Source organism: Typopeltis vanoorti, chromosome 14 (assembly GCF_054136105.1).
Source record: "Typopeltis vanoorti isolate ZY-2024b chromosome 14, IOZ_Tvanoo_1.0, whole genome shotgun sequence".
Taxonomy (NCBI): Eukaryota; Metazoa; Arthropoda; class Arachnida; order Uropygi; family Thelyphonidae; genus Typopeltis; species Typopeltis vanoorti.
The window spans coordinates 10,841,100-10,861,814 of record NC_143562.1 but is presented as its reverse complement, the minus strand read 5'-3'; the positions used below and the strand labels follow the sequence as shown (position 1 = coordinate 10,861,814).

The 20,715-nt window shown below is 36.7% G+C and overlaps 1 protein-coding gene across 1 annotated transcript in view; it reads right to left on the bottom strand.

The window, feature by feature from the left end:
- Positions 1-20,715, bottom strand: part of LOC150099207 (uncharacterized) — a 51,128-nt gene that overhangs the window by 6,848 nt on the left and 23,565 nt on the right. Inside the window, exon 3 of the mRNA XM_090404282.1 lies at positions 15,861-15,970. Within this exon, the coding sequence (XP_090260408.1) occupies positions 15,861-15,970 (110 nt within the window). The remainder of the gene's footprint in view (positions 1-15,860; positions 15,971-20,715) is intronic.

Genomic DNA, 20,715 nt, shown 5'->3' with positions numbered 1-20,715 from the left:
AAAAAATACTTTTTTTGTAAATATATTTCTATCCTACTGAAACAACTGATGTTTAGGTTCTAGGATATGTATATTTAAGGATTTAATTCTTCAGAGAGGTGATTTTTTTTTTTTTTTTTTGCTCCAGTAAATCATTCTGATTCAGAGAAAAAAACTTCACTCTCAGGAAACAATGCTCCATCTGAAAAACAAAAAAACAAAAAACCATGTATGTATATATATATATTAATCCATGACAGCACACATATTGCTTATGGTCTATAAGCAAGCTGATAAGCAGAGTTAATCTATGGTGCTATGGTCACTTAAAATTCTATTTAAAAGTGGAAAAAGATTAGCAAAACAAGTGTTTGATGCAAAGAGGACAGGAAAGAGACCAAGAGGAAGACCAAGTTCTAGGTGGATTGATTCAGTCATAAGTGCCTTAGAAGCACGAAATGCTAGACATGACAATACTAGAGTGCTCACAAGTAATATATTGATTTGGAGGAAAATTGTTGATAGGAGATTAATAATAACATAATCATGTAGTACTGTCACAGCAACCTGAACAACCCTTGGGGGTAAAAATCAGAAAATTGATGATGTCTATAAATAAAACATTTCTTTTATTTTCATTTTGAATTTCAATAAATTTAAATTATCAATGTTCATTTTCCTTGTTAAGAGTAACTAAATAAAGAAATACCATTTTGCATCAGTGAAATATCATAATTCTTAAATGAGTCCTATGTAGTCATCATTATCATCAATTTCCTGATATGTACATTCAAGGGGTGTTCAGGCTACTATGATAGCACTAAAGGATTTAGTGTACATTATTATTAATCTCCTATCCACAATTTTCCTCCTAATTAGCCTATTATCTGTCAGCACTACAATATTATCATATATCTAACATTTTGTGTTTCTAGGCCACTTAACTGAAATCAATCCACCCATACCTTGGCTTTCCTCTGGGTTTCATTCTTTGAAAACTGGTTTGAACACTGTCTTGGCATTGAACATCTGTTTTACTAACTTATCCTTACCCTTCTATTTAAGTGATGATACCAACTGAGATTATCTCTTCTTGCACATTCTTGAATGCTAACAATCAAGATTCTTTTTTCATATCTTCATTTTTTAACACAATTTTGCCAATGATCTGTTCACTGCTCTAATTTTCTCAGAATCCTCATATCTGTGGTCTCTTTGATCAAGTGCTTTATTTCTAACACAACTCTCAGATCCATAACTTAAAACTGGTTTGAACACTGTCTTGTACTGCTAGTTTGGTGTTTGGACTAATTTCTCTCTTATTCCAAATAATTTATTCAGCTGGTTAATACCCATCATACCAGCTTTGCTTATTCTGTTGTCTATTTAGATTCAATTTGCCATTTAAACTAAAAACTGTGCTCAAATAGTTGAGGTATTTTACTTGTTCTATAGGTTCTCCATTCAAAATGCACTTAATGTGTTTAATGTTTATGCTTATTTTCATAGTTTTTGTCTTTTTATTGCTGATTTTAATGCCAAATTTGTTACAGCTCTTATTCAATTTAGTTAGAGAATCTTGTAGACTTTCACAAGATTTAGTTAGGAGTATATCATCGGCATAAAGCAAAGAGCTGAGTTTGAAATCTCCAATTCTATTATCTGGCCTAATGCCACTTTCTTTCCTAATGTGATTCATACAGATGAATAATATTGGAGATGACATGAATCCTTGTCTTACCCCCTAATTTTATATCAAACAATCTTCCTGTATTTCCTTCAATTCTAACTGCTGACTTACACCTCAAAATGCAGACTATGTATTGCTCTGTATAATGTTCCATTTAACCCACATATAATTGTAATGTTTTGAAAAGTTCCTCTAGGTACTTTGTCATATGCCTTTTCCAGATCTACAAAAGTGAAGTACAGATCCTTTTCATATTCCCATGATTTCTCAACTATTTGTCGTAAAGTGAAAATCTGATCTTGACATCATCTATTTGGCCTGAACCCAGCTGGTTCTTTTCAAAGCTTCTCTTCCACAATCATACTCAACCTTTTCTCAAGCATGATATAGCAAATGTAGCAAAGTGTAAGGTTATGCATTTTGGGCTGAAAAAATTAACAGCAGTATATCACATTGGTGGAATTGTACACCAGGAGATTGATGAAGCCAGAGATTTGGGTGTATTTGTGGATAGTGAGTTGAAGCTTAGGGAGCACATAGCAAAAGGCTAAATCAGCTCATCAAATCACTTGATTACTGAAGAATACTTTGATGAGCAGAGATAGGCAAGTTATTGTTCCTCTTTATCAAGCCTTGATAAGACCCCATCTTGACTACTGTGCCCACATCTGTGCACCTGGGTTTCTTCTTGATGGGGAGGAGGTAGAGAGGATCCAGAGGCGAGTGACCAAGATGATAGCTGATCTATGGAATGAACCTTAAGTGAACAGGTTGAAGATCTGCGAGTTACAGAAACTGGTTGACAGGCAGAAAAGGGGTGATATGATTGTGACATTCAAATTACTGAAGGGTTTTTACAAGATTAATTCAGAGGAAATTTTTCAGCACAGGTCTGGTGATGGGAGAACTAAGGGCCATCCATGGAAACTGAGCAAGAGTGTAGTTAGCAAGGGTGTTAGAACTCGGTTTTTTATTTGGAGAGTGGTGAATGAGTGGAATAAGCTGCCGGAGTTTGTTGTGGGTGCTATGACTGTAAATGAGTTCAAAGCAAAGTATGATAGATACTGTGCGAATGCCAAATAGTTGTTCTCGATGTGATGTTTAGGGCCTCTCTCAATGAGTCTAAGGACTTCTTGGAGTTGTCCTGTAATAATAATAATAATAATGATTGCATAAATCTTACTCTGAACACCTATAAAGAAATTCCTCTGTAATTCTCACATTCAGCTTTATTCCTTTCTACTCCAATCATCTGGAATTTGGCATTTTGACCAGGCCTGTGAATTATGTAGTGTAGACACTGCAAAACTTTTATACCTCCCAATACTTAAGCATTTTTAGTTGAATATCATTTACTCCAGATGTATTGATATGTATTACTCTCCATTCTTCTTGAAAATGTTCTAGTATGGTTTTGTCACTGCTTGTTTCATTTAACAGTCTTTCAAAGTAATTACTCCAGACATCAAGGATATCCCTATCTTCAGTTTTCATGTAACCTTAATGATCTTTGATTTTTTACAGTACACTCTCCATTTCTAAGCATTTTCAATTGCCTGCAGAACATTTTGACACATTTCTGATATTTACCGTCTATATTCTTACCAAAGTCTTCCCACAACTTTTGTTTATCTACTTTTACACATAGTTTAGTCTCTAACATTTTTCTCTGTATTCTTTTAGGGTACCTGCTGACTGATATGCTTGGAACATTTGGCATCTTTCTTCTTTTACAGAACTTCTTTAACTTATGTCCATCATGGGGTTCTTATTTTTCTATCTCTACAGATAACCTTGCCACATACCTCTCTAGCTGAATCATTCAATGTCTTCTTCAGTTTCCCACTGAGACTTTGGTAAGAATATAGACGGTAAATATCAGGAATGTGTCAAAATGTTCTGCAGGCAATTGAAAATGCTTAGAAATGGAGAGTGTACTGTAAAAAATCAAAGATCATAAAGGTTACATGAAAACTGAAGATAGGGATATCCTTGATGTCAGTTCTAGTTTTCAACTGCTTTTTTTTTCAATTTTCTTCAATAATGTTTGCATAGTTGAATCTAGAATTTATCTATAAAAGCTACTCAACTTTAATATTTTAAAAAACTTTCTTACACACTGTTATTTTCAATGTTTTTCCATTGAAATAATGGTCACTTCCAATTTAAAATCCTCTGTACACTCTTCTTGAACCAGCACGATGATATCTATCAACAATGACGTAGTCAACGAGGCTGTTCTTATTTCTTGTGTTCTCTTTTCACGTGAACCTGTGTACATCTTTATGTTAGAACATGGTTTCAGTAATGACTAGTCTGTATCCTGAGCAGAAATCCAGCAAATACTTACTATTATTAGCTTTGTCCTTTTCTCTAAAATTTCTCAAAATGTACCTATATGCCTGGTGAGATTCATTTCCTACTGTGCTGTTTAGATTACCCAACGAGGACTACTTTTTTCCTTTTCTTTATGTCAACTGCTTGTTCTAATGACAAAAAATTCTTTCACTTCTTCCTTAGAACTGGAAGAATTCTGTGACACCATAAGCTCAAATAAGTTTCATTGTCCATTTCCACAATCTGAATTGTACCCATATCACTTAACTTGAAACTGCCCTCCAATCAAGAAGTTTATCTCCATGTTTGGTGTTGACCGTTATCACTACTCCTTCCTTTCCTTGATCATTATTGCCTGAATATAACATCCTATAATTATTATTTAGTAAGATCTCACCTGTTTTTGTTCTTCTTTGTCTGAGTAATGCCAATTATGTCTATGTGGTACTTTTCCAATTCATTCTTCTGTAAGTTCAATTTCTTTTCCATTAATACTCCTTACACTGAGGGTTCCTATCTTCAGTTCTTTTGACATTCGGTTCATTCTTATAGATAAATTTATATATTGGTTACACATAGTTCTTAATTTTTCAAGAATTGACAAAGTATACTAGAATGTTAATTATAAAAGACTTTAAATTAATACCTTCCTATATTTCGACAATGTTACATTGCCATCATCAGAGATCACTAAAAACAATGATATGTGCATACAGGCACTAACACTGAGCAAATTAGGCTAAATAAAGGCAACAGAAGTTGGACCTGGAGACCTAAATGGCTCCCTAGTTCGCTAAATTGGGTTGATGATCTTAAAATGTATGCTTCCCAAATTTTTTTATTTTTTTGGGAGGGGGGTGGTTCTTGTGCAATCAAATTTGCCGAGGTTTGGAAAGTTTTTCATGGCTGAGGCAGATTCGAGGAATACTCTTTCATACTTGTATTTGCAGTGGTGTAACAAAGTGACCTTCCAGCGTATCTTGTGGTGGGTGTCCAAAGCATGGTCAGCAATCCTAAGTGGCTGTGTTGGTGGAACTGGATGTAGTCCTTGTTCTAATAGCTGACATTTCACTGTTCGCCCTGGTTTCCTGAAGGAAACAGCAAAGGCCTTGTTTAACCAGACAATATCCAAGCTAGAATGAAATCTGATCATGTTGTTCCATCACATATTTTTGTGGTTTAAGCAAGAGGGTAAAATTTGATTGCCTAAGTCCCAAATTGCCTGAATAGCCAATAAATATGTATATATTTTTAAGATGGAGCATTATTATCCAGAAATACATCTTCAGAGGACAAGTAAACTGTTCCTATCAGGATACATAAATAATTCACAATAAAATAAAATAAAATAAAGAATTACTTCGTGTGATTAGATAACAAGTTCCTTTTGAATTTTCCCAAGAGGAATATTTTATTTTGGTTCAAAACCATTTGAACCCCTAACCTGGAACCAACATGAGGGCAATTCATAATCGAAATAATAAATAAACTCAACAATTCAGTTAGTCTAAATAATCATCTTCTTCATCCTATCATTGAGACTGGAACATGCCACTTAGCCTAAAATCAATGATATGAAGATTATTATTTAGACTAGCTGAATTGTGGAGGTTATTCATTCCAATTCGTTTTCCATTTATTTTATATCCGTATAATATAGTATTTTTGGCAATCTGCTACTGACCATTTAATTAAGACACTATTTCCGTTTATATTTACTTATGCAGTATAGTAATTAATTGGTTTTATATTCAGGGATTGTAAAAAAAAAAAAAATTGTATTTGTTTTATGGGCAATGTTTCACTTCCATATAATAAAGTTGATTTAGATAGGGCGTTGTATAGCGTGATTATCGCATGTTTTTGTACCAGGTATGTCATTTACTGTTTACGTTTATTATTTGGCTATTATATTATAATAATAACAGCTTCAATAATAAAATAGCACTGTTCAGTAATAACTTCAGCATATTAATGTTGAAGAGCCCTGTGATCTTGAGGAGAGAGAGAGAGATAATTACCGTTAAGGTTAAAATACAGAAGACTGCGATGGTTTGGACATGTGACCAGAAAGACTACCATCTAAAACCCTGAATACGATAGAAGGTAAAAAAAGGAAGGTCCAGAATTAGATGGATAGACAAAATAAAAGAGGACCTGAAAACAAAATCATAACAAGCGACACCAAACTGGACAGAATTGTTCGGACACTCCTGGGACAGACGGAAGTGGAAAGAGTTCATTCAGCCTCTCATTATCCACACAGATGATGGAAGAGAGAGAAGAAAATTTTTTTATCCCCTTAACGTATATCAACCTCGCCAGAAAAAAAATAGCCGTTTGGCTTTTCATATCCAAAGATTTTTATTCTTCTACTTTTCATTAGGTTTCAAAAACCTGCGCACTGTTTTACTTACAGACATTTAATGTAAACTTACTTTGAATTCACTCGACAAAATTCTGCATATTTATTCCTTTGGCTTTTCCCACTTTTTTTTTTTTTTTCAAAACAACAATTGTTCACCAATAAAGGCAGCGTATAGCAGTTGCCCTCCCTCGATGAGTCTTTGGACTCCCTGGAGGTGTCATAATAATAATAATAAATAACAAATAAATTAATCAGTAATTTATACAATGAATTGCAAACGTGATAACAACTATAAACACATAAATATTTCTTCCCCCTTGCGGGTGATTATTCTATTTCTCATAATTATCAAAAAATAATAAAATAACTAAATAAACAAATAACAAAAATGTAAATTAAATAAAATAATATAATAAATAAAATAACATAAAGACAAAGGGGATAAAAGACGTTAGCGGATTGCTGCTGATAAATTAAATTAAAATCAAATCCGTTGCTCTCTCACATTTCTTTACCTAGGTTTGTTTTCTTTTCCAAATTGCATTTCCAGTCAATGGAAGACACACATGTGTCACTCGAAGCGAAAGTGATTTTTTTCTACTCATCACATCATTAAAACTAAATAAATCAGCTAAAGCTAAAACTCACATATCATTATTATTATTTGACACCTCCAGGGAGTCCAAAGACTCAGCCAACGATTGGTCCCCTTCCATCTACTAACCGCGCTCAAACTTACTTAACTGAGCCATTAGTAGCAGAGGCTCTATTTCCTCTGTAGTTTAACAACCACAATAAATAGAAATGACTTCAACATTGTGTTTAAGATAAAAGCATTATCTTAAACACAATGAAATCTATTTCATTCTATTATAGGCCAGTAACTGCAAAAATGGCAGTTATTGCGCCCGTTGTGCTAGAATACCGTTGTGAGTTTGAATCTAGACTATTTACCGACTAGTAAACTTTTTGCAACCCTTTCATCAACCCGAGTTCGTCGATCTCTAGAACGGGCAAGTGGGTTTTTCTCCTGGAAACTCAAGAAAATATAATCCACACTATTTCAGACAAATAATGCGTTAGAGTTAGGGATCACCAGGTGGCAGCACTTCTCTCTCTCTCTCTCTCTCTCTCTCTTTTTTTTCCTGGATACCATTTATAATTATTGACAGCCTTGGGCCAGCACTCTGATCGGCTGCTGGTGGGAAATGAAATCCTTCTTCCCACTAAGTGTCCAAACGTTATAGTGGGCTAAAACGGCCTCTCTTACTCCCTACAGAATAAAAGCCATTTGCAGACTATCTTATAATGAAATTTCAAAAATTACTTAGTTCAGAGAATTTCATCGAAATAATTTTTTCTGGCATAATTACATACATATGATTGATGTGGGAAGATTTTTTGTGTAGAGGATGGTGAATGAGTGAATGCATTGCAGATGTGGAAGGTGAGCACCTCATCCATCAGTCATAAGCTAATGCCTTTTATTCCCATATAAGAAGTAGGCGAGAACCGTTTTAGTCCTATTAACTTTTGGAGACTGAGGGGACAGTTCTATCTCCACCGATAGCCACTCAGAGATAGCTGGCCCAAGACTATCACTAATTATACATGGCGTCTGGTGAAAAGAGGCGACTCATAAGCGCTGCAATCTCGTGGTACCTAATCCTAACACTAGATATTTATTATCTGAGATAGTGTGGGTTCTACGGTCGATTTTCTTAATTTAACGGGACGAAAAACCCGAGGTTTTCGGGAGAAAATTCCTTCTTGTCCGTGCCAGAGATAGACTAATTACAGGACCGGTGAAAAAAAGTTTAGTAAAAGTTCCTCTAGTTGTCAACTAGAATCGAATTTCCGACGCTTTAGCGCCAGAAGTTTGATTTTAGTCAAACTTCCGGTTTCAGTTGGATTCAACGCTGTAGAAGTTCAATTCTAGTTCAGGCGATTTAGCGCTGTGGAAGGGACATGCCATCTCTACTGAGCTACACAGGTCTACACTACGCTAGCTATCATCCATTAGTCATTTCACAATACACACTGAAGTCCACAAAAAAGTTGACCTCTTCAATGAGTTTTGAGTCTATGGAAACTTGAAATAATCGTGATAATGACATTTATCGAAGGTGTATGATGAATTCAGTAGGAATTATGTTAACATGGCTATTGGAATTAATGTACAACCCATCATGTTTTAAGGAATCCTGTGAAAACCAGTTGACCATGCCAGTGAGTTAGTTGCTTAATGAGAATCTTGCAATAAGATTGAGCACAAAGTAGTGGAAGAGAGCTAAAATTAGTATCACTGCACAAGAATAGGTATACAAGAATAAGGTTCGTCATCATGGACTAATAAATATATCTACAACTGTGATGACAGCACTGAAGAGATTGGTCAATTAGAATACAGAATTTGTTTGATATGCAAAAGATTCTCAATGAGGATTTGTGAAATGGGGGATTTCTTTAGCAATCTGGTTACATTTTATGATAAAGTAATTAATATATAAACTATTTTTGGATATTGTGAAAGCATTTGAAAGATTGATACATGGTACGTTTGCACGTGTAAAATGGAACTGATGACTAGATAGAATATTGGTTATCTACACTTCTGTAGTCTGTGTGATCCAGCTGGACAACTTGCATTTAGATTCTTTTCTAATGCCTTATGTATGTCCATATCCTTGCACATGCTTAAGTCCACAATGGGCGAAAATACAATCGTTCCTACCTCACAATCGTTTCCATGTATGTTCCTATAATTAACAGCTACCTAACATAGTCACTCTCTGTACAGATATCACACCATAATAATCTAGTTGCCTTTTTTTTAGGTCTCATTCAACTGGTAATTTCTTTATATTGACACTACAAGCAATCAAGTGTAGACCATCCCACTCACAGAAATCCATTCTTTCTACATACGTTTTCTCCAAGCATATGATAGATCCCACTGACGAGACCTCAATAAAGGTTGAAACCGGTTTGGGTAGTGGCCCTTCCCTTAATGCATAGCAGTATACATGTTCGCAAAGAGATGTGCTTTGCATTATGGGAGATACTGAAACAAGGAGTGATGAGAGCTGGGTCCACCTTTGCTTGGAGTTACACTACCTTACACTACCTAGTCCTGAAGATAATTTCAGGTGCAAACTTTGTTTGCTTACACTTGGATAAAGGATTAAACGAAATTTATTATAGTGATCAATAGGGATTTTGGACTATTCTTCTTGTAAACATGTAATGAGGTCCTGGACTGTTGTGGGGCATATGTCCTTTGATCTCACCTGATGCAATAGGTCATCCCACAGATGTTTGATAGGGCTGTAAAGGTGTTTCAAAAACCAATTACAACAGTACCTTTATGACAGTGCAATGTCATGCTGAAAGAGACAATGGTAATTTCCATAGAACATTCACACCACAATGTAGAAAGCATTGCATTGTCCAGAATGTTAGATACCTCAGAGTGCAATGTTCGTGGTACCACAGAGGTCAGAAGCCAAACCAGGAAAAACACAACCATGCTATCACACTGTTATCTCCGAATTTCATAGTTACACACTCTGGTAAGAGATGCTCATCAGGCATCCATCACACCCGCATCCATCTATCCATCTGCTCGGCAGATGGTGTAACATGATTCACTGCTCCAAAACATAGCTTTCCAAGGTTGTTTCCTCTGTACATGCTCTTTGCACAACTCAAACCAACTGCATGTTGGTTTGAGTTCGAAAAAAGAACTTGGGTTCGAGGTTATATGGTGAGTGGTCGGTGTAATTTAGCGCTCGTGTAAAATTGGTGTTTTGTTGTGTGTTTTTCCTTAGAAAATTGGTTTTATAGTATATTAGAACGATTTTCGTGTTTTTAGAGTATTTTGTGTGTCTTTATAATATATTTTATTGGGGCAGTCGCCGCTAGAGGGATTCGTAGTGTGTAGTGTTTGTGAAAGTTCCGGATAAGATAAGTATTATTTTCAGTTATCGTTGATAAATTTATTTAATATTGCGTAGTTTTGTTTGCCTTGCGTCTCTTAGTGTATCTTTTTGTGTGTTTTTGGTGTGTTATAATTTATAATTTGATAAAATACGTTGCAAGTAAGTATGGCTCCAGTACGAAGGAAAATGGCGGCCAGTAATGATGGTTCGCCATCTTTATCAAAGAACGGTAGTATAAAAGAGATGATTCAGTGTACTAGCTGCGAAATGTATGCTTTGCGGAGTGCGATTGGAGTGTGGCTGGATGATAATAAAGGAGTGAATGTGTGTAGAAAATGTAGGGAGAATGAGAAATTGAAGAGCATTTCGGATCGTGAGTGTGATATTTTTGCCAAACTTCAGAATGAAGAAAATAGGGATATAACAAGAACCGGCAAGGTTATACCAGAGAATTGTGAGAGTGTGAATGATAGTATTAATGGTTTTACTGAGAATAAAAAAGATGAGATAGACGCAATGAGTGAGATCGCGTTGTTGAATGTTGTGATACAAAGGGCAAAACAGCAGCGAGAGTGCATGAACAAAAGTCGACTGAATGAACCAACCAATAATAAAAGGTATGACAGGAAAAATAGACGTATGAGTGTGAACATGAACAAAATGAAGGATAGAATGCTGTATGGAGACTTGTTAGTATGAGGTGTGATGGTAGAGGATTTGACAAAATCGTACCAACCTGGTGCGACCATAAAGGATGTAACTGAGTCTATTAGAGAGCAAAAGAAAAGGGTGAAAGAAATGATTGTGGCAGGTACGAATGATTTGAAAGGAGACAAAATGGAAATGATAGAAGACCTGAATGAATTGTTTGAGGTAGCAAAATAAAAGAGTGAGAGAGAGTTAGAATGATTAGTCTTTTGCCACGGTATGACAGCAAAATGTTTAAAAGGAGGGCCATAATTGCGAATGACTTTATGCGGGGGTTATGTATGACGAGTGGTGTGGAATTTGTGGAGTGAGTTCGATGGGCGAAAGGATATATATAAGATGGATAGCTTGCATTTGAATGGTTACGGTGTAAGAAGACTTGAGAAAGTGTTGCTGAATGTGGTGGATGTGCAAATTTAGGGAAACTAGATTTATCAAGGGGGGGGGAGAGTAGATATACAGTCCTTAGGGAGGCAGTTGAATGTAAGAATGAATATAATATACCCAAGCAAATAAGGACAACAAATCAGAGTGGGATTGTTAATATAAGGCATCAAGGTAGGGTTGGGGATAATGGGGGTCTTAAATTCATGTACACTAATGCTAGGAGTATTAGGAACAAGAAGGAAGAGTTTTTGGCCATGGTTGGCACTTCCAGACCAGAGGTTATTGGTATTAGTGAAACATGGCTGAATGTAGATGATACAGCTAGTGGGATTGAATGTGATGGGTATAGTGTGTTCAGGAATGACAGGGAGAATAAAATGGGGGGGAGGAGTATTGTTGATGATAGCTGATGAGCTGCAGCGAAGGAGAATAGAAGTTGAATTGCAGGATAGAGAAAAGAGCACATTTGAGGCCATTTGGTGTGAGATTGTGGCTAACAGAACTAAATATACAATTGGGTGCTGCTATAGACCAGGTGATGGAAAAGATGGTGGTGACAGTATGCACAAGCAAATAGAAAAAATGAGTGGAAGGACGGTGATTGTTATGGGAGATTTTTTCAACTATGGTCGCATTGATTGGAGTGAGGAGATGACACGCAGTCGGAATTGGATTTTATGCGGTTATTAAGGGATAACTATCTGCGGCAGCATGTAATGGAAAATACTATGGGTCAGAGAGTGCTTGACCTAGTAATTACATCTGAGGATTTGGCTGTAACAAATATGACCACATTGCCACCAATCAGTGAGAGTGATCATAGGGTCTTGACTTGGGAGGTGGCTAAAGGTGTAGAATTTTCAATTAAGACAGAGTACATGTGGAATTATCGGGCTGGAAAGTATGACAGGCTTAGGAGTTTGATTGGTTCAGTGCCATGGTATGTACAACTGCAAGGACTAGAAGTCGACTAGGGGTTAAATGGATGAATAACACCATTAAGCTTGAGCTTCAAAAAAAGAAACAACTATGGAGGGAATTTAAGGAGATAGGTGACTGGCACACGAACGGTATAAAGTGCAGGCCAGAAGGGTAATGAGTGTGGTAAGAAAAGCAAAAAGGATTATGAAAGAATATTGGACATGCAGGCTAAAGAGAATCCTAAACAGTTTTTTAGATATGTAGCAAGTAAAAGGAAAAATGTACATGGCAGAATGATTTTAAAGAATGCCGATGGGGAGGTAACTGAATCAGTTGATATAGTTGAGTTACTGAGTGAGCACTTTGCAAGAATATATCATCCAGGTGGTGACATTGCAGAAACGAATGTGCCAGTAGATTATACGGGAATTGTGGTGAAGTGGAGGTGAGTAGTCTATTGCATAACCTCAATGTCAATACATCTGTGGGATTGGGTGGTATACCAGCTCGTGTTGTACGAGCAGCTAAAGAATTGTCAGTACCCTTGACCATTTTGTTTGAGTCTCGGGTCTGGGTTAGTCCCAAGGGGGTGGAAAGAGGGGAAAATAGTTCCACTGTATAAAGGTGGTTCCAAGACTGCTGTTGTAAATTACTGACCGACTAGCATATCAGGAATCATTGTCAAGGTCTTAGAGAAATTAGTCAAGAAAAGAATACAGGATTGGATAGATGAAAATGGGATATTGTATGGGGGACAACATGGTTTTGTGAAGGGTAGATCATGCCTCAGTAACTTGCTCACGTTTTATAATACAGTGATGGCTGAACTGGATAGGGGTAATGGGTTTACAGTAATACTACTGGACCTTGCCAAGGCTTTTGATAGGATAATATATAGAACCCTAATCAGTAAACTGGAGCAGATGGGGATAGATATAGGGTTGGTGAGATGGATAGGAGGGTGGTTGAAGGAGAGATACCAGAGAGTGGTTTATTCAGGAGTGGAGTCTAAAAGACGGCTTGTGACTAGTGGAGTGCCACAGGGCTCTGTTCTTGGACCACTGCTTTTCAATTTGTTCATCAATGATATAGGAAAGGATTTGAGAGGAAGTGTTCACTTGTTTGCTGATGATGCAATTTCGGTAGAGCAATTATGAGTGCACAGGAAGTCAAAATTTTACAGAATGATTTGGATAGTTTGGAGGACTGGGCAAGGAAAAATGGATGTCAATTTAATGTGCCAAAGTGTAAGGTTATGCACTTTGGGGTGAAAAGAATAGCAGCAGTATATCACATTGGTGGAACCGTACTCCAGGAAATTGACGAGGCCAGGGATTTGGGAGTGTTGGTGGATAGGGAATTGAAGTTTAGGGGGCACATTGCAAAAGTGACTAAAACAGCTCACCAAATCACTTGGCTTCTGAAAAATACTTTAACCTGCAGAGACAAACAAGTTGTTGTTCCTCTGTATCGAGCCTTGATAAGACCCCATCTGGACTACTGTGCCCAGTTATGGGCACCAGGGTTTCTTTGTGATGGGGAGGAAGTGAAGAGGATCCAGAGACGAGTGACCAAGATGATAGCCGGTCTGTGGAATGAACCTTATGAGAATAGGTTGAAGATTTGTGGGTTGCAGAAATTGGTCGATAGGGGTGATATGATTGAGACATTGAAATTACTGAAGGGTTTCTATAAGATTGATCCAGAAGATATTTTTGAAAATATGACTGGTGGTGGGAGGACTAGAGGCCATGAATGGAAGCTGGGCGAGAGCGTGGTTGACAAGGGTGTTAGAGCGAGGATTTTTTTACTTGGAGAGTAATGAATGAGTGAAATAAGATGCCAGAGTCTGTTGTGGGTGCTACGACCGTGAATGAGTTCAAGGCAAGGTATGATAGATACTTGGTAAAAATCGAATAGTTGTTCTTGACATGATGTTAGGGCCTCCCTCAATGAGTCTGTCGACTCCTTGGAGTTGCCCTTGACAATAATAATAATAATCATGTTGGTTCGAGTAATGTGGGGGGGTTTGCATATTGCAGTCTTACCATGTTGTGAGCCATGGTTCTTAATTTTTTTTTGTGTAGTCAACCCAGAACTCTGCATTAAGCATATTGGCTGATGAATGGCTATTTTCACACATTAGCACCCAACAGTCACATACAGTGAGTGTGGTGGATGCCCACTGTTTAGCACTTACAGTTGACTCCCTGTGCTTCCATGTCAATATAGTATCACTGATGGCTGACATGGGATGGCCCAGGTCAACATGGCCACATGGCATTCTGCCATGCCTCTTTCAAATTGTCAGTTTTCTCCTCACAGCCATTTCAACTAGATACAGCTGCATTAACTTGGAGCATCATATTCCTCCAATTTATACAGGCTACAAATAGGTGATCTGTTACATGGCACAATGCACCTTCCCATGCAGGTGTCTGTTGAGTTCTTTCAGAGTTCAATGTTCATGGTATCACAGAGGTCAGAAGCCAAACCAGGAAAAACACAACCATACTATCACACTGTTATCTCCGAATTTCATAGTTGGAGTTACACGCTCTGGTAAGAGATGCTCACCAGGCATCCATCACACCCACATACACCCATCTGCTCGGCAGAGGGTGTAACAGTGTGTATGTGTACACACATATATATAACCACTAAAAATTAAATTGCATATTTTATAGCTTGAATTTTTTTTCATATCATTTCCAAGATAATATACATAAATTAATATACATAATCCATCAATGTACATGTACTGCATGTACATTCTTAAAAAAAATTCATAGCTTTTAATTTGTCAATTTATTTGTGATAAATAATTTTTTTTTTTCACAACTAAAAGTCATAAACATTACCCCAATACCCTACATAGCTTCTTAACATCTTTTCAAATACACTGTATGTCAATTCTCTTATTTGGTAACTCAGTCCACAATCTCATCCAACTTTTCTTCAATATAGGAAAATCTTCACCTAGCCATTCTCAGTCTTACATCTTCCAGCATTACATAGGTGCTAAATGGGATAAACTACTTCTGTTTTCCACTGTCTGACTGTTTCTAATCTTCAGATCTAAACACCTACTGAGACCAAATAACAGACATTATTCTTACTGGAATGAAGGCCTTCATCAATCATTCCACCCAAAACATCCAACCACTGTTGGTATGGTTCCTTTACAAGAGTGCCAAGGCAATCAAAGATAAATATTCAGCATATCAAAACCACAATTCAAGCATTGCACTCAGCCTACAGTCAGCTTCCAACTGCAAATAAATCAGCAAATCTAAATCTGATTTTGAAGGGGCCCAATGTTGCAAGCTCGCCTCCTGTCCAAATGGCAGTTGAACTTACTAGTCTTGCCAAGACTACTGGATGTAACTTCTGTCATGCCATATTTCCACTACTCTCTCACCTGGATGGTACCATTGTAATATACTAATAAGGTTGGCTTACAGTCATGACTTCCTTTAACCAAGGCAACAAAGAACTATGACTTGATCGAGAGCTACTCACCCCATACCACCGTCAGTCTTCTTAAAAAGAAATCAGAATTCTGAATAACTTGAACATTAACATGTTGCATAGTCACGATTGGGTCTGGTGTCCCAATATTGTGCTTAAACATGTGCTCTGGAATTAACACCAATCCTATATTATTTCTTGAAACTTTCCTACTTGATTGGCAGCTGCTCTCAGCATGGAAACAAAACTGCATTCAGTACAATCCAAAAAAAAAAAAAAGTGATAAAAGTCATCCAACAAATTACTGATTATTCTTACTTCAGTTCTCTCTAAAACCATGGAGAATATCAAACAGCCAACTCTTCACCTGGAGAAGCACCAGCTAATTAATGCCTAGAAATATGGCTTCTCCCCACTTGATTCATAACTGATCTCCTAGCTTACATCACCCATCTTTAAACTTCTAGGACACTTCACTGGACTAGGCACAAAGACCTGCCTAGCAAACTACTATCCTATGCCTTACCTTTTATCCTCTGCAATTGGGTAACTAACTTCCTCTTTGACTGCTATGTATCTGGAAGATGGTTCTGCTATTCCAATTTTCCCACGAGTGCAGTAGTACTGAAGGGATCCACATTCTCATCCACTCTTTCTCCTGTATATAAATGATCTTCACTCACCTGACTTCAAATTTGATTCATAAATTTGCTGATGACAGTACACTTCATTCCTCTTAATCATTTTATAAACCTTGTAGTGCCCAATCGTTAGAAGTTTCAAGATCTTCAATAACCAACGTTCTTGCTGCTCTTCAGTAAAGTAAGGGTAACATAACCTTGTGAAATTTAATGTCCAGATCTGCAAACATAATCAGATTTCTCTTCTGGAGTCTGCTTCCTCAGTGTCTGAGAAATTTGATATACTTTTCTGCTCAAGAAACTACTATTTAGCTGTACAATTTTTGATACTATATAAATCGAAAATCTGTCCGACCATGGAATACTGCTCACATATTTGGGGTGATGTACCCAAACTTAAGATTGTTCGTTATTATTTAGAAATAGCAATCGAATTAATTGATGGCCCTCTCACAGATTCCTTCAAGTCACTTTCTCCGAGACGTTCAGTTTCTTCCCGTTTCTTCTTTAGTACTTTCATGGACAATCTTCTATATAATTAACCGTCATTCCTCTCCTTAAGACTATAACTACAAAAATAGTCACCATTCAGCATCCATTTACTGTCCCACATCAAGCTTATTGAACCAACTTCTGTCCCTCCCCTTTCATTGCATCTCCCTCTCTTCTTTGGAATAGAATCCCTCACCCTGTCTTCCCCAGGCCATAGCTTCAACTATCCAAGAAACATAACAATGAATAGACTCCTCCTTATTCACACACACACCACTGATGTGGCATAGATCTTGCACCTTTTGTGTGTGGGTCAAATATGTATAGAAAAGGAAAGGATTTTTCTTTTTCTTTTGTTTTTTTTTTTTTTGAGGAAGAAGGAGGGTGAGACTGGAACAGGTCAAGGTAAATACAGTAAAAGAAAGCAATATAAGTGTATAACTAATGTGTATTAGCAACAGTCTCAGTTGCACACTGATATATATATACAGAGATACCTCGGCTAACAAAGATTTTTTTCGCTGTTTTTCGGATTCGGCTAACAAATATTTTAGTGGATGCGTGCATAAAGCAGAAACACGAATGGTCAGGCCATTCCAGGAGCTTATCTTTTCCATCTGTATGTGTGTGACAAAGAAATGAGCTGACCACATCACATAGGGGAGACCCACCAACCCGACTAGATTGTTCACGTTTGAGACAGTGAGAAGGGAGACACCTCATACCAGTGTCAGTACGGTGCACATTCTGTGTGGCTGTGAATGTGAGAGGTAAGTGTGATAACATTTATTCTTTACTTGGCTAAATTCTACTATGGGAGAATTTAGATTAATTTATAATTAGTAAATTTTATTCTTATCTAATTAAATAAATAATATGCTATATGTCATATTTCTTTTATATTTTTCAGAAAAAAATTTTAAAAGTGAAAAACGTTTTCTTGACAATGGGTCCAAAACAAGTAAACGACAAACCCAAGGGAAGCAGAAAGTTGCTCACAATTGAGCAAAAAAAAAAAAAGAAAGAATTTCAGCTTATGAAAGAGTGAGAATTATGGATTTAGCAATCAAGCATGGCATAGCATCATCATCAATAGCTACAATTTTGAAGGAAGAGGAGATTAAGGCAGCTGGTGTGAAGACCTTGGCTTCTCAATCCCAAAGAAGTTCCGTGAATGAAGAAATGAAAAAGCTTCTGATGGTCTGGGTAAATGCGCGTCAAATGACTGGTGACACTATGACTCAAGAGATTGTTGTCAAAAGATCTGACAACAGAAGATTTTGAAGAGTTGAAAAAGCAACTGAATCAGGAAAGAGACAAGGAAGATAAAGAGTGCTCATCAGAGGAGGAGGACAGCAATAAAAAGGGAAGTTTGCCAACAGGTGACATTAAAAAAATGCTGCACTACTGAGAAGAGTTTCAGTCTTTGGCTACAAAGTGGCATCCCAAAAAACTGAAATGAACAGACTTTGTGCCTTGGTTGAAGACAAGTGTCTGAATCACTTTAAAAACATTCTGAAAAAAAGAGAAGTTCAATCAACTTGGGACAGATTTTTGACTTCTCCTTTAGCAAAGAAACAGAGGCCAGCTACTGAAGAAGAGGAGACTTACCTTGAATAAACTTTGAAAATTTGGAAGAATAATAAAAACATTGTGTACATATTTTCAATTTAATTAAGTGTATATAATAGTGTAAAGATCGTTAGTTTTCATTCTACTTTCCATTCTCCTTCATCTAATTGGGTAGCTGTTCATCTCAGCCTTGTGAGTTTTTGCCCTTTTATAGTGCGCTTTTTACTATTTCATAAAACTTATCTTTAAATAGTAGGCAGCATCCAGAACGAATTAAATGATTTTCTATAGAAACCTACGGGAAATCACGTTTTGGCTAACGAATGTGATTCCGGAACGAATTATCTTCATTAGCCGAGGTATCACTGTATATTAGTAGTAAACTTTTTCTCCCCTGGTTTTTGATCTCATATCACTTAAAACAAAAAAAATTTAATTAACGATTAAACAATGACCAGAATTTAAGGGATCATGCCCAGTTCTTAATATTTTTATCTGATGGCATTTCAAGATACCCCTCACACACACAAACTATGTGGAACTGACTGCAGTTTTTCAAACTGGATCAAATACAGTTTTTAATTTTAATATCAATTCTCCACACAAGATATTGCAAAACCTATATGATATTCATGCCATGTGTGAACAAGTTGTCAAGAAGAAAGAAGGAATTTGAATTAACTGAAGCTATAGTCCTTATGGTAAAACTGTTCAAAAGCACTGGAACTGGACAGAATAGATGACTAACAGTTGCTCATGTTAAATGTAAAAGCACAGACAGGAGGAATGGTGTCACTCATTTCAGCAGAGTTGATGATTCCTCAATTTTCAGTAGAACTGTGTCTGTGTAACCTGCAGAAGAACTATAAGGTAGATATAGTATGTCTATGAGACAATGACTAGGATGCATCAGAGAAGGTTCATCAATTAACTAGAACATCTTTTACAAGACAGTATCCATCAAGACTTTTTGGATTCTGGTTTCTGATGTAGTACACTACACTATATATGAGGGCAACATTCTGATGTAGAGTAGATATGAGATTTATAGTGTTGGAGTTGTATTATTGAGAAATAATGTCTTGAGGTGGGGGGAAATCTAGTTTTTTGGATGCAGAGAAGACTATGAATGTACTAATACTAGGAAAGGCTGCAGGTGAAAGTCAATCCAATAAAAAAGCTGATCTTGTGTGGAAAAAATCATCATCATCATCATCAAATTACTGCCATGTACCCTCAAGGGGTGTACAGGATATGACAGTACTACATGAAAAAATTACGTCATTACTAACTTCTTATCTACAATTTTCCTCCAAATCAGTCTGTTACTTGTCAAGACTCCAACATTATCAGATCTTATATTTCTATCGTCTAAGGCACTTTGTACCGCATCAATCCACCTATATCTTGGTCTTCCTCTGGGTCGTTTTCCTGCCAACCTGGCAGAGAACACTTGTTTTGCTAATCTTTCCTCTCCCATTCTATTTAAGTGACCATACCACCTGAGATTAGCTCTGTTAACGCATTCCTGGATGCTGACAATGTCAAGTTCTTTCCTAATATCCTCATTTTTAATACGATATTGCTATTGATGCCATCTGTTCATGCCTCTAATCTTTCTCAGGACTCTCATATCTGAGAAAGATATGAGAGTCTCTAGTCTTTGGTCAAGTGTTTTACTTCTGACCCAGCTCTCAGATCCATAAGTTAAAACTGGTTTGAACACTGTCTTGTATACAGCTAATTTAGTGTTCCGACTAATTTCTCTCTTATTCCATATGAATTTATTCAATTGACTTCCCACCATACCAGCTTTGCTGATTCTGTTGTCTATTTCTATATTTAATTTACCATCTTCTGTAAAAATCGTGCCTAAGTAGCTGAAATGTTTTACTTGTTCCACAGGTTCTCCATTCACAACACAGTTGACATTTTCAATGATTCTGCCTATTTTCATTGTCTTTGTCTTTTTATTGTTGACCTTCATACCATATCTATTACAACAGCTATTCAATTTAGTCAGAGAATCTTGCAGACTTGTAGCGGATTTATTTAGAAGTATAACATTATCCGCATAAAGCAAAGAGCTGACATTAACATCTCCAATTTTGATATCAGGTTTAATATCACATTCCTTCATAATGTGATCCATATAGATAATGAATAACAGAGGGGATAATGTACATCCTTGTCTCACACCAGATTTAA